Source organism: Rhincodon typus, chromosome 4 (genome assembly GCF_021869965.1).
Source record: "Rhincodon typus isolate 14 chromosome 4, sRhiTyp1.1, whole genome shotgun sequence".
In the NCBI taxonomy this organism is placed as follows: domain Eukaryota; kingdom Metazoa; phylum Chordata; class Chondrichthyes; order Orectolobiformes; family Rhincodontidae; genus Rhincodon; species Rhincodon typus.
In genome coordinates, this window is record NC_063335.1 from 70289044 (window position 1) to 70304238 (window position 15195).

Genomic DNA, 15195 nt, shown 5'->3' on the forward strand with positions numbered 1-15195 from the left:
AGCAGGCCAAGCAGGAAGGCTGACGTTTCGGGCCTAGACCCTAGACCCGAAACGTCAGCCTTCCTGCTCCTATGATGCTTGCTTGGCCTGCTGTGTTCATCCAGCTCTACACCTTGTTATCCAACACTTCTGTATTCTTTGTTTCTACTACAGGCACCATCTTGGCACTTCACCTGACAAAGAAGCAGCGTGCCGAAAGCTTGCGATTTCAAATAAACCAGTTGGACTGTAATGTAGTGTCGTGTGACTTCTGACTTTGGCCTCATCTTGTGACATCATATGTGTGGCTCAAGAATTGGTGCAGCAGAGAGGGTTTTAAATTCCTGGACCATTGGGACCATTTCTAAGGGAGGTGGGACCTCGAAGCAGTTTGGTCTGCACCTGAACCAGAATGGGACCAACCTACTTGCGGGAAAGTTTTAGTGCTGTTGAGAGGAGTTTAAACTAGTTCAGCAGGGGCAGGGGACACAGTGTGAAAGGACAATAGTGGCACAGTAGTTGTGTGCTATCTACAAGATACACTCCAGAAATTCACCAAAGATCCTCAGACAGTATCCTCCACGACTACGACCACTTCCACCTGAAGGACAAGGATAGCAGCTACATAGGAACACCACTGCCTTCAAGTTCCCCTCCAAGACAATGTGCCATTCAACCCACAGCAAGTAGACTGCAGCAGTTCAAGAAGGCAGCCTACTACCACCTTCTCAAGGGCACTAGGGACAGGCAACAAAACATTTCACAAAAAGTGAATTATTTTTAAAAAAAAACATACCTCAGAAAAGGAATCTAGGCCAAGGGAGTTTGAACATGTTGGACCTCGAGGGAGTAAGGCGAGGCTGGGTGGCCTCTAATGCTAGGAACGTTATCGGTGCGACAAATAAGTTAAGGTCATGGATTGACATGTGGAATTATGTTGTTACTATAACCAAGACATGGTTGAAGAAGGGGCAGAACTGGCAACTTAACATTCTGGGGTGCAGGATCTTCAAGCAGGAATGGATGGTGTAAAGAAGAGATGATGTATTATTAATGAAGAGGTCAGTAATTGCAGTAAGGAGGGATGCTTGGAAGGGAATGAAAAAGGAAGCTTTGTGGACAGAGCTTAGGTGTTAAAAAGTGGACAGTCACACTGTTAATGAAGTGATTATAGGCCCCCCCAAACAGTCAGTGAGCAATTGAGCAGATATGTAGTCATTGAGGTGTGCAAAAATAACAATAGGGTAATTAGGTTTCAACTTCCCCAACAATAAATGGCATAATCTTAGTATGAAGGGACAGATTTATTATATGTAGGAGAGCTTTTTATATTAATAGAAGGGAGAGTGCAGTCCTGGATTTAATGGTGGGGAATAAAACCAGACAGATGTTGGAGGTGGCAGTGGGGGAGTATTTTAGTGACAGTGACCACAACACCATATATTTTAAGTTTGCTATGGAAATGTGAAAAGCAGGTCTGCAAAGAAGTGTTTTGAATTGGAGGAAGGCAGATTTTTAAATAAGGCAGGATCTGGCAAAAGTAGACTAGGAATCAAGGATAAATCTGCAGCAGAACAGTAGGAGGTGTTCAAAAAGGAATTGGGGTCTTCACAGGCCCATCTACTCCAGGCCAGCAGCGTCATTTTCTCTAAGTTACTTTAAGCTGAAATGGAGAAGTAACAAGCCCAGGGAATGCTGGATATCTAGAAATATTCAGGATGGGATAAAAAGGAAAAGAGAAGCATATAACTGGTACAAATGCAGCAAGTCAAGGAGGCCCTAATGGAGTATAGAAAGTGCAGGGAGGAGGGGGGAAAACTTCAATAGCAATTAGGAGAGCAAAGGGAGGTATGAAAAACACTGGTGGGCAAGATTGGTAGAGACTGCAGAGACATGCTACAAATTCTACATTCTACAAGGGCAAGAGAATAACCAGGGGAAAGGTCGGGCTCATTTGGGATCAAGGGGACAATTTGTGTGTGGAGCTAGAGGACATTGGTAGTGTTAACTGAGTACTTCACATCTGTCTTGACTCCGGAGGATGAGGATTTAGGTGTAGAATTCAGCAAGAATGACTGTGAGTGATGAGGTATTGGGATGTTTTGGCAAATTTAGAAGTGGGCAAATACCCAGGTCTGAATGAGTTGTATCCCAAGCTGTTGTGGGAGAGGAGGGAGGAAATCTTAGGGGCCCTGACAGAAATTTTTAATTTCTGATCACAAAGAAGATGTTAGAGAACTGAAGGGTAGCTAATGCGGTTCCACTTTTCAAGAAGGGTTGTAAAAGTAAACCAGGGAATTACAGATCACATCAGTATAGGGAAACTATTAGAGAACATTCTGAAACAGAATTCATCTCCATTTATAGATGCAAGGTTTGATCAGAGATAGTTAAGATGGTTTTGTCAGAGGAAGGTCAGGCCTAACAAATTTGGTTGAATTTTTCACAGAGGTGACCAGTTGTGTAGATGAGGGGTAATGCAGTTGATGTAGTTTATATGGATTTCAGCAAAGCCCTTTGACAACATTGCAGACTGATAAAGGAGTTAATAGCACATGGGATCCAGGGAAACTTAGCAAGTTAGATCCAAATTGGCTTAGTGACAGGAGACAGTGGTGGCAGAAGATTGTCTGCGTGATTGGAAGTTGGTGTCCACAGGGGTTAGTGTGGAGGAATATATAAACTATGTAGAAGAGAGCTTGTAAGTTTGTGACGACACAAAGATTGGTCAGGTAGTTTGCAGTGAGGAAGATGATCTTGGCTTACAGGATAATGTAGGCAAATTGGTCAGGTGGGCAGATCAGTGACAGAATTTAACACTAAGTGTGAGGTGATGCTCTTCAGAATAAGTAATAAGACAGTGTACTCAATGAATGGAAGGAAATTAGGAGGCTCAGGAACAGAGGGAACTTGGAGAATACAGGGCAGGTTAATAGGGTGGTTAAGAAGGCCTGTGTAACACTTGCCTTATCAGTTGAGCATTGATTATAAGAGCAGAGAGGTTAAGTTTAAGTCAGAGCTGTATAGACCATAAGAACATAAAGAAGAACAGAATTAGGCTGTTCAACCCTTCAAGCCTACTCCACCATTTAGTAAGTTTATGGCTGATTTCACATTCCTCAACTCCATTTTCCTGATGTTTCCCCGTAACCCTTAATTCCCTCACTGATCAAGAATCTATCTCAGCCTTAAATATACACAAGGATTCTTCCCCCACAACTCACTATGGCAATGAGTTCTAAAGACACTCAACCCTCAGAGAAGAAACTACTACTCATCTCAATCTTAAATTGGAACCATTTTAGTTCTGAGACTACGCCCTCTGGTTCTATACCCTCCCATTAGGGGATATAACCTCCCAGCATTTACCTTCTCAAGCTCCTTAAGAATCCTGTATGGTAAAATGAAATCATCTTTCATTTTTCTACATTCCATTGAGTAGAGTTTTAACCTGTTTAGCCTTTGCTCATAAGACAATCTCCCATACTGGGATTATCCTAGTAAATCGAATCAGAGATAGTAGGAACTGCAGATGCTGGAGAATCCGAGACAACAAGGTGCAGGGCTGGATGAACACAGCAGGCCAAGCAGCATCATAGGAGCAGAGAGGCTGACGTTTCGGGCCTAGACCCTTCATCAGAAAAGGGGGAGGGGAAGGGGGTTTTGAAATAAATAGGGAGAGAGTGGGAGGCGGATAGAAGAGGGATAGAGGAGAGGATAGGTGGAGAGGAAACAAACAGGTCGAAGAGGCGGGGATGGGGCCAGGAAAGGTGAGTGTAGGTAGGGAGTTGGGAAGGGGATAGGTCAGTCAAGGGGGCGGGATGAGGTTGGTCAGTAGGAGATGGAGGTGCGGCTTGGGGTGGGAGGAAGAACAGGTTAGGGAGGCAGGGACGAGTTGGACTGGTTTTGGGATGCGGTGGGGGGAGGGGAGATTTTGAAACTTGTGAAATCCACTTGATACCATTGGGCTGCAGGGTTCCCAAGCGGAATATGAGTTGCTGTTCCTGCAACCTTCGGGTGGCATCGTTGTGGCACTGCAGGAGGCCCAGGATGGACATGTCGTCTGAGGAATGGGAGGGGGAGTTGAAATGGTTCGCGACTGGGAGGTGCAGTTGTTTGTTGCGAACCGAGCGTAAGTGTTCTGCAAAGCGGTCCCCGAGTCTCCGCTTGGTTTCCCCGATGTAGAGGAAGCCACACCGGGTACAGCGGATGCAGTATACCACATTGGCAGATGTGCAGGTGAACATCTGCTTGATGTGGAAAGTCTTCTTGGGGCCTGGGATGGGGGTGAGGGAGGAGGTATGGGGGCAGGTGTAGCACTTCCTGCGGTTGCAGGGAAAAGTGCCGGGTGTGGTGGAGCTGGAGGGGAGTGTGGAGCGGACAAGGGAGTCACGGAGAGAGTTGTCCCTCCGGAAAGCAGATAAAGGTGGGGAGGGAAAGATGTCTTTGGTGGTGGGGTCGGATTGCAGATGGCGGAAGTGTCGGAGGATGATGCGTTGGATCCGGAGGTTGGTGGGGTGGTACGTGAGGACGAGGGGGATTCTTTTTTGGTTTTTATTGCGTGGACGGGATGTGAAGGATGAGGTGCGGGAGATGTGGGAGACACGGTTGAGGGCGTTCTCGACCACCGAGGAGGGGAAGTTACGGTCCTTGAAAAACGAGGACAACTGAGATGTACGGGAGTGGAATGCCTCATCCTGGGAGCAGATGCGGCGGAGGCGAAGGAATTGGGAATAGGGGATAGCATTTTTGCAGGAAGGTGGGTGGGAGGAGGAGTATTCTAGGTAGCTGTGGGAGTCGGTGGGCTTGAAATGAATATCGGTTTCGAGGTGGTTGCCCGATATGGAGACAGAGAGGTCCAGGAAGGGGAGAGAAGTGTTAGAGATGGTCCAGGTAAATTTAAGGTTGGTCACAGCCAGGTTTTGAAGGTCGGTTCTCCTTTTTGTAATTTTGTTTCTGTCAGTCAAAGCACGCAGCTATCACACTTTAATTAATTATATAATTAACTAGATCAAAATGAATGAGCTAATTATCAATTCTTTTGTGACTGAAGGAAATTTTATTTGAGAAAAATCAAAATGCAACATCCAATGCACACAATACAAGTAATGTTTATAAGTGTAAGTGTTTGGTACAGTATGTGAATAAAGGTTGTGCAGTTACAAATCCTTGAAGTTATTGAGGTAGTAAATTTTTTAATGTCAAACCACGTTTGTTTAATTGTTGACTGGTATCCTCAGAAGGTGGTGAAGTTTATAGATATTTCTGAGAACTTGGTAAGTGGTGGTTTTCCCAGTTTGTTGCTACATCAAGCGCTGGCTTCTGAGATGATGAGAAGCAGGGAAGAGAGAGAGCCTGTCATCACCAATCTGTGTTCTTTTATTTTTACTGAGCTGCTCAAATAAATTCAGCTGTTGAAATATAGCTATGTTATTACGGAGTCTGGCTCTGTTGTTTTTCCAAGCAGTCTAACTCTCGGGTAAGCCTTTCATCTCCAAATATGTGAAATTATTACACAATTATGAATTGGGAGGTGACAACCTAGTGGTATTATCACCAAACTATTAATCCAGAGACCAGATAATGTTATGGGGACGCGAGTTTGAATCTGCCACGGCAGGTAGTGGAATTTGTATTCCATAGAAATTCTGGAATTCAGAGTCTGTTGATGACCATGAAACCAATGCTAATTATCAGAAAAACCCATCTGGTTCACTCATGTCCTTTAGGGAAGGAAACTGCCATCCTTATCTGGTCTGGCCTACAATCCCAGATCTACAGTGATGTGGTTGACTCTTAACTGTTGTCTGGGCAGTTAAAGTTGGGCAATAAATGCTGGCCTAGCTGGCCATGCCTGCATCCTGTGTCTGAATTAAAAAAAAATTAAAACAGAAGATGCAAATTTCCTGATGCTAAGTTGTCTGGTTTTCAGACAAAATGGTAATTTTAATTTTTTTTATTAACTTTTTTTTTCTAATCAACCAGTTCAGAGATGTTATTATGCACCTCTGGAACAGGTCGGACTTGAACTTGGGCCTTCTGGTCCAAGGATAGGGAGACTGCCACTGTGGGACAGGAGGACCACCAGAAATAGTAATTTTAGTGCAGACTGTTTGTCTTATTCCATGAGTGTCATGGACTCACTTCAATCCAGACTAAGAGTGTAACCATATTAGGTAAGTAATTTAAAAGAAAATCAATCCATGCAATGTTTCAGGTTTAATAAACAGAGAATTGATGCTCAAATTCAGTATTTCATTTATACATTATTGTAACATTGGGTAATCTCCCCTCCTCAGTGAAAACCTCTAGGTTCAAGTCCAATTCAGAACTAGTTGGCCACAGAAAATGCCTTCATAAAGTGACCAGAATAGTTGATTATTTGCCTGTAAATCTTTCCAGTTTGTTGTGGCAGACAGTAAGAGTGGGAAAGTCTCCTGATTGGTCATGCTTGATGCAGAGCAATACCCCTCAAGCTATAACTTTCTATGACAATCCGGCAACCTGTTCCATGAAAAGCTAGCCATGACAACAGACATAAGCTTGTGCTTTCTCTGCCTCTTGCCATTGATAAAGATGATGAATAATAATAAAATCGAGATCATATTTCATTCATGTTTGAACTCAAAGCCAAAGCATTTTTATGTACTGTAGTGTATCATCATATGCTTTAAATAGTTTAATTTACTTCCTCAGTTTATCTCATTTCACCATAAATATTTCAAATTTTATTCTGACTCATGTTTTTGTATGGTTTATTACTTTAATCTGCAAACTTTTCAGTGAAGGAATGCCAAGAATGGCAATCCTGAAGTAAATATTTTTGTGTACCAATATATAAATACTATCATTATCCACTATGGTATACTGTATTTGTCTTTTGGAAAGTTGTACTAAGAAAGTTGTACCATTTTTAGGGGAGTTGGAACTCCAATTTATAGAGTTAAAGGTAAGATACTTGCCGGGAGAGTCGTAGAATAATAATATGGAACATCCTGACAATATGTCGTTACTTGGGTTGGAAAGAGAATGTAAGTTAACGTCTCAGAATTTTTCTACATAACTCAAAAATGTTAGAGACTTACTAAGTTTAAAAGCAAATACAGAGTCAGGAGAAAGGGAAAAGAACAAAGGTAAGAGTGTATAGAGATAGTAGGAACTGCAGATGCTGGAGAATCTAAGATAACAAGGTGTAGAGCTGGATGAACACAGCAGGCCAAGCAGCATCAGAGGAGCAGGAAAGCTGACGTTTCGGGCCTAGACCCTCCTTCAGAAAAAATCGGAAGATAAGAGTGTGTTGAATTGTGGAAAACAGCAGAAATTAGATGACAAAGGGGATGATGGTAAAAGGCGTAATGAGATCATGAAACAAGTAGAGAATTTATAGGCTGGCTAAGCAACTTGTAACTCGACATGAGAGGGTCATCAACTGTCTTAGCAGCAGAGGTTATGACCTGAAAGTTTTGCATGCTGTGGTGTCTGGGACCCTGATTAATGCCTATTCAAAACATTAAATATTCTTCCTTGAGCTTGCATTTGCTTCACAAGAATGTATGAAATAGGAGCAGGAATTAACTGTATCTCCTTCACCCCCTAATCTGTTCTGTCCTTCACAAAGACCAGGCCTGATTGTTGGCCTCTGCTGCACATTTTTGTGCCATTCCCGTGTCCTTTAGTACCCTTTTTCTTAATAAACAAAAACTCATATATATATTTGCTATTCATTAATTGAATATAAGCATTGTTGCAAGCTCACAATCGTTGCTCATACATAATTGTCCATGGAAAGGCAGTGATGAGCTGCCACCTTGAACTGCAGCAGTTTGTCCAGTGTGGGTACACGCCCTACTAGGGGAAGAGATTCAGGATTTGGAACCAGAAACAGTGAAGAAACAATGTTAAAAAATCAGTGTCAGGATGCTGTGATTTGGAATAAAATCTACAATTGATGCTGTTTCTGTTATTTGGTACCCCCTAAAAGGTGCCATCTTATAAATGATGGACAGGTTTTGAGGAGTCGGGAAGTGAGTTACTGACTGCAGAATTGCCAACCTCCAACCTGCTCTGTAGCCGCAGTTTTGATATGGCTGGTTCCATTGAGTAGTTGGTCAATAGGAATCCCCAGAATGTTAATAGTGAGGGATTCTGTCTGGGACTTGTGTGGAGTAAACATTATTTGCCACTTGTCTTGCCATATTTGGACACGATCTGTTTTGTTATCTGAAGAATTGGTGCTAAACATTATGCAGTCATCGGCAATTACATCAACCTCTGAACTTCCTGCAGTGATGTCCTGTGGTTGAGATGATTGACCTCCAATAACCACACCATGCCCCACCCACTCCCAAGTGGTGCCCTCATCATCCATGATGTTCCTCTCTTTCGAGTCGGACTAAATTCTGTATGATTAATGCCGTCTACGTACTCTTTCTGGGAGTAATCATTCGAAGTCCTGGGCTAAATGGGGAATGGGGGATCATTTGAATTGATTGCTCTGTGCCCCCCATAGGCCAGAGACAGCAATATTTTCTTAGATTTGCTCCCATTCCTTACTGATATAGGCTGTAGGGCGTTCTCCATATCTTGGTTTTTGGATTCCAAATTTTTTTAAGTAAACCTACAGCAAACACCTATCAAATATAGGATTTATTAACAAAACATTCAAAACCTAGGCAGATTGTTTCATATTTACTATTTCATACATACAAGTACCCAGGAAATTAAGGAACACAGGACAGGAGTGGAGAAAGTTATAAATTACAAATTTTGGTTATCCAGAGGTATTAAAAAACCATTCACAATTCTTCATTTCCATGAAGTCGGTCTCGAACACCAGGTCAGTTCCGAAGAACAGCCATTGGACTTGAAATGTTAACTGTATTTCTCCCTCCATTGAAGCTGCCAGATCTGCTGAGTTTCTCCAACACTTAGCATTTTAATCTCAGATATCTAATATCTGCAGTATTTTGCTTTTAATCTAGTTCTAGTTTTCTTGTTCAAAAACAAAGTTGCTGGAAAAGCCCAGCAGGTCTGGCAGCATCTGTTAAGAAAAAAAGAGTTAATGTTTCGGGTCCGGTGACCCTTCGTCAGAACAGTTGATTCGGACCCACTAATTTTCCTCCTTGCAGGCAGCAATTTGGAGACAGAGATGGAGGAACTGAGGTAGGCTGCATACTCAGACTGGAGTCCTGCTTTCTCTTCAGAGGTCTGGCAGCAACGGATTTAAAATCCCTGAATGTTATGTAAAAGCAATTCATCAATCTTCAGTCATGTGACAGGATAGGCATTTCACAATTTCCATGCAAGATGATGAGATAACTGTGAAAGCATTAGCACCTATTTAACACACTGGGTTTGATATTTTCTTTTGCCCAGTGCTGCCTGGAAGCACACTATTTGAGTCCTTTGTGCCATCTTTAATTTCTTCGTATTATTCCTTAACACGATGAGGGTGTCACTGGCTAGGCAACATTCATTGCCCATCCCTAATTGCCCCAAGGACTGTTCAGAGTCTTGTGGATCTGGAGTCACATGTAGGCCAGAACAGATAAGGATGGCTGTTTCCTTCCCTAAAGGACATTAGTGTCCCAGATGGGTTTTTCTGACAATTGACAATTGACAATGGATTCATGGTCATCATTAGATTCTCAATGCCAGATTTTTTTTATTAAATTCAAATTCCACCATTTGCCGTGGCGGGATTCAAACCCAGGTCCCCAGAACATTATCTGGTTCTCTGGATTAACAGTCCAGCGATGATACCACTAGGCCATTGCCTTCGCCTAACTGGACTGTTTATATACAGATAATGTTCCCTGACTGTCTTAAAGTTCTCATATGCCACAGGTGTCTTCCACCATGAAGACTGATGTTAAGTACCTATTCAGCTCCTTCGCCATTCCTTTGTTCCCCATTACTGCTTCTCATTTTTCAGCGGTTGAATGTCCATTCTTGTGTCTCTCGCACCTTTTTATATGTCTAAAAATCTCTCGCAGTCTTTTTTTGTTATTGCTAGCTCACTTATCCTAAAATTTTATTTTCTCCTCCCTTATTGTTTCTTTAGTTGTCCTCTGGTGTTTTTTTAAAAGCTTACCAATTCTCTGGCATCTGATCTTCACATTTTTGGTTTTTGTTTACTTTAATGCTGTCCCTGAAGTCCCTTGTCAGCCATGGTTGCCTCATGCTCTACTTAGTATGTTGTTTCTTCCTTGAGGTGACTCTCTGCTGTAACTCCCACCGTTGCTGTTCCACCATCTTCCCTGTTAGGCCCCCTCACAATCAACTCTGGCTAACTTCTCTCTCATGTCTTTATAGTTAGCTTTACTCAACTGTAATACCATTACACCTGATTCCAGCTTTTTCCTGTCAAACTGGAGGATGAATTATTTCACATTATGGTCAGTGTCCCTTAGGGGTCCTGTCATCTTAAACTCCTTAATCAAGACTGCCTCACTACACATCACTAAATCCAGAATTGCCTGTTCCCTAGTGGGGTCTACTTAAAGCTGCTCCAAAAACCATGTCATAAACATTCTATGAACTCTGTCTTTCTGATGATTTGTTACCAGTCTGATTTTCCTCAGTCCACCTGCGCATTGAGGCTCCCCGCGATTATTGTAGTAGTATTGTAATTTCTATCTCCTGATTTTATTTTCTGCCCCACATCCTTACTACTGCTAGGAGGCCAGTACTCCCATCAGATTTTTCTTTCTTTTGCAGTTCCTCAACTTTACCCTCACAGACTCTCTGTCTCCAACCCTTTATTGCTTCTTGGTAGTGACTTCCTTTCATTTCCTTTGTTAGCATCAAGGCAACCCCACCCCTTTGTCCATCAGCCTATCCTTTTCAATAGGAGGCATATCCTTGGATATTTAGTTCCCACGCCTGAACCCCTTGCAGTCATATCTCTGATATCCACAACATTGTACCCATCAATTTCAATTTGTGCGACAAGCTTGTTTACCTCGTTTTGTATACTGCGTGCATTTAAGTACAACACCTGAAGTCCTGCGTTGACCCAGCCCCCTTCTCATAGTTGCCTGCTTATCTGCTGTGCCTGAAGTTAGATTCCTGACCTTTTCCATACTCTATCCTATTAACTTGTTCTGGAAACTTTAGTAACTTCTGCTTAGCCTGTCAACTAGTTTCAGGTCCTTGTGACCTCAATTTGCATCATCAGTTTGTCTACCTTATTCCAAATACTTTGTGGATTAAGATACAAAGCCTTTAAGTTTGTTCAATTATCGAGTATCCCTCCATTTTTATGGTTCCTTGTTACAATATGACATTTGCACATCCTATCCCTTCCTTTTATTTTCTAGTAACAATCAACCACATCACTAATCAGCAATCCTACCTTCTCCTTTAATTTTTTAATTTTCCATGCAACTGCACCCATCCATAGTTATTCCAGAACTCTGGTTCCAGCATTATTCAGATGGACCCCTTCCCCAGTACTGGTGCTAATGTCCCATGAATTCAGATTCATTTCTCCCACACTAATCTTTGAGCCACACATTTTCCTCTTTAATCTTGTTGACTCTGTGCCAATTAGCTTGAGTCTTAGGTGATAATTTGGCGATATTTACCTTTTTGGTTCTGCATTTTAGTTTAGCCCCGAGCTGCTCATATTACCTCGGCAGAACCACTTCCCTCCTCCTACTTCTATTGTATGAACCATGACAACTGGATCTTACCCCTGTCATACCAACTTCCTCTGCAGTTCCGATGAGATATCCTGAATCCAGGCAACACAGCCTCTGGAACTCTTGATCGTAGCCACAGAGAACAGTTTCTATTCGCCGACTCTACTATCCCTGATTATAACTACGTTTCTCCCACTTCAGTGCCCCCCCACCAACTCAACCTCTTGATTGGCTCCCTGTACCATGGTGCTATGGTTAGTCTGCACATCCTTCCTATTTACCTCAATCTGAAAGTAACCTTTGGTCAAATTATCAGCTATTACAATCCAATGAACTTGTTGTTTTCAATTACATTATTAATATTTAAATTAGACGTCTGAATTTTACTCTTCTAAAATGGGGAAAGAAAGATTGACCAGTTTTATTTCCATGGTGCCAAAATTCCTGAACTCAATTAGTCTGTGTCTCACTCGGATATGATCTCTCCTCCTTGACCCTGTGAAACTTAACTCTCGCTGCTTTTTTTAAAACTTGAACTCTTTACCCTTCCAGACAACATTTTTAACACGTTTCTGCATGTTAACGTTCACCTTAGTAAAACATGTACTGCAGCTAATTCTGTAAGGATATGTTGTAGATTTTTAATTCTATATCTTGGCTTCAGACTTAGATTGCACCTTCTCTGCCCATTATAGAAATCATCCGTTGTTTGAATTACAAAATTGCCTCTTTTTCATTGCAATTGATTTTCAGTGTGCTTAAGAATTGTGTAGATTCTGTAGTGTTTCTACTCTGCGGTGCAGTGTTCCAATACTGCCTTTCTGCTTCTCTTCTGTGTATTTCGTTAATGATTTAGGGTTATCCTTATTTAGTCTGAGCTTCCTGACTGAAGGTACATTATGCTCAAGGTATTTCTCATGTTTCTCAAACAAGTTAATGGGATAGGTTTATGTTCATTCATTTCCTTTGAAATTAGTCCTTTATGAATTTGAATGTCTAGCGTCTAGTCAGTGGTGTTTTTGAATAAAATATTTCAACTCACATTGTGGTCATTTGAAGCCCAAGAATGATTTATACTTACATTACATTTTCTCAGTCATTTTAAAATAGGTTAAACCAAATGATGCCTTTTATGGTGTCTAATTTACTGATTCAGAAGTTCGCGTTACCAGTTCTGATTATAAATGTTCCTACCTGTGCCAGCCCTTCCTATCGCTTAAAAAAAAAAAAACAGGCTGTCTTCATTTTTATTCTGGCCTGATGATTCAGTGTGTGTTCAGGCAAGGTAAAAAAAAAGCTAAGAATTTTAATAAAGAACAGTATTTGGTGAACTATTTGTTGAATTGTAATTATGTTTGTGCTTCTTGCAGGACAGTTTAAGCTATTGGAACAGGACCGAGATATCAAGGAACCCATACAATACTTCAGCAGTGTGGAGGAGGTGGCAAAAGCATTCCCTGAGCGAGTCTATGTAATGGAGGAAATAACATTCAATGTTAAGGTCAGAGTTTGGAGCAAATATTTGAACATACTTGCATGTTTAAGGCAAGCCGTTGTGCAAATTTTAGTGTGTCAGCTACTGTGTAGGATCTGAAACTGAAATCTTCCAGTGACAGTTTGCAAAATATTGAAAAAAGTTGATTTTCTGTGAAGGTACAAGTTAGCATCTGACACATTGAAGACAATCTATTAATTGAGGAATCAAGGACTCGATGGTTATAGACTTGAAGTAGCTTCTGTATTCAATTTTGTATAGTTTCATCAACTAGAATTTAAAACAGACGTTGCTGTCTTCAGATACAAAATGTAAGACTATTTTAAAATGTAGAATTATTTTTATATTAAAATAATTTGGTGTGTATATGACAAGATAGGATGTTTAAAATGTTTTAACGCAGATTTATGAAGGATGCATCATACTTGATTAACCTAGTTGATCTCTGGTCTCAAGCTTGTTGGAAATCAGTATGACTGGAAATTATGAAACTTTGCTGCGAAAGATTCCCTGAAAGAGAAAACTGCATGGAATTGGAAGTAATTTGTGACTGACCAGTAATTGGGAGCTCAAAGTTAGAGTTGGAATAAATGAAATGTTCTCTGATTAAAGGGATGTTGCAAGTTCTGTGCCTTGGAATCTAGACTATACTGACACCTTTTCACCAGAGATGTTAATGAAGGAATAGATTATATATAAAGTTTGGATGTGGCACTCATTTAGTTATCAGAGGTGGCTGTATATTTACAAATAGTTAAAGATACAAAGCAATGAAGTGTAAAGGTGAATAAAGAAGTACAGAATGCCATATATTCCTCCATTAACATCTCTGATGAAAAGCTGTCAGTATAGTCTGGATTCTCAAGAACATTTCCTTCATTCCAGCAGAATGGTAGAATACATTTGAGAAACTGAATTGAATAATACATTCTTATATTCCCAAAAAGATCACCTTCATCAGTATAGTACCCACCTCAGTACTGATGAAGGGTCTAGGCCCGAAACGTCAGCCTCTCTGCTCCTATGATGCTGCTTGGCCTGCTGTGTTCATCCAGCCCTGCACCTTGTTGTCTCGGATTCTCCAGCATCTGCAGTTCCTACTATCTCACCTCAGTACTGGACTGTTTTCCAAGTGGAGTATCTGTTTCAGTGGTAGGATAGTAAGGATATTATGTTTCAGGTTTACAGAGCATTGGTAAGCCCACATCTCAAGAATTATGTGCGGTTTTGGTCATTTTAATGAAGGAAGAATATTCATGTGTTGGAGACAATTCAGAGGAGGTTTCCTGGATTGATTTCTGGAATCATTGGGTTGTACTATGAGGAAAGATTGAACAAGCTGTGCTTGTTTTGACTGGAGTTGTGAACAGCAAGGAATGATTTGGTTGAAGTTTATAAGATCCTGAATAGTCTTGACAAAGTGGGTATGAAAGAGATGTTCACTCTTGGGTGAGTCTAGAACTGGGGGCAAAATTGGGAGTCACCCTCTTAGGACAAATGAGAAATATTTTTCTGAGTGTTGTGCAATTTTGAACACGCTGCCTCAAGGCTGTGGAGACAGGCTCACTGAAATTTGTAAGGTGGAGGTAGACAGATTCTTGCTAGGCAAGGGAATCAAAGGTTTAGTAGTAAAGGGAATGTAGAGTTCAGAGCACAAACTAACCAGTCATGACCTTGCTGAATGACTGAGCAGGATTGAAGGGCCCACATATGCTCATAATTTGTATGTTTGTTTATATAGAGGTTATACGTTTTGATTCAGGTGAGAGCACCACCACCAAGCCAGCGCTGGAATGGCAATAGCAAGTCAGTATTTTCAGTGAATCTATTTTTCTATTTCAGTTACACTGGAAACCAGTGGCATTGCAGCAAGTAAAATAATCATTCCAGATGTTCAAAATTAGCACTTGAACTTTTGTTTTTGAATTAAATGCTGCCTCCTGCAGTGCCAATTCACAACAAAACATGGTTGGCAATTGCTTTGACGTGGGGGACTGGTGTAATGTTGTAAATTTTATTTCATTCAGAAACAAGTACAATATGCCATTTGGTTGATACTCTGTTCAAGAAGGTATT

At 41.2% G+C, this 15195-nt stretch overlaps 1 protein-coding gene across 2 annotated transcripts in view; it reads left to right on the top strand.

Annotated features, from left to right (window-relative positions):
* garem (GRB2 associated, regulator of MAPK1) overlaps nucleotides 1-15195 on the top strand; it is a 120021-nt gene that overhangs the window by 73727 nt on the left and 31099 nt on the right. For both annotated transcript variants that reach the window (XM_048596322.1, XM_048596323.1), the window contains one exon: nucleotides 12995-13125. In XM_048596322.1, the coding sequence (XP_048452279.1) occupies nucleotides 12995-13125 (131 nt within the window). The remainder of the gene's footprint in view (nucleotides 1-12994; nucleotides 13126-15195) is intronic.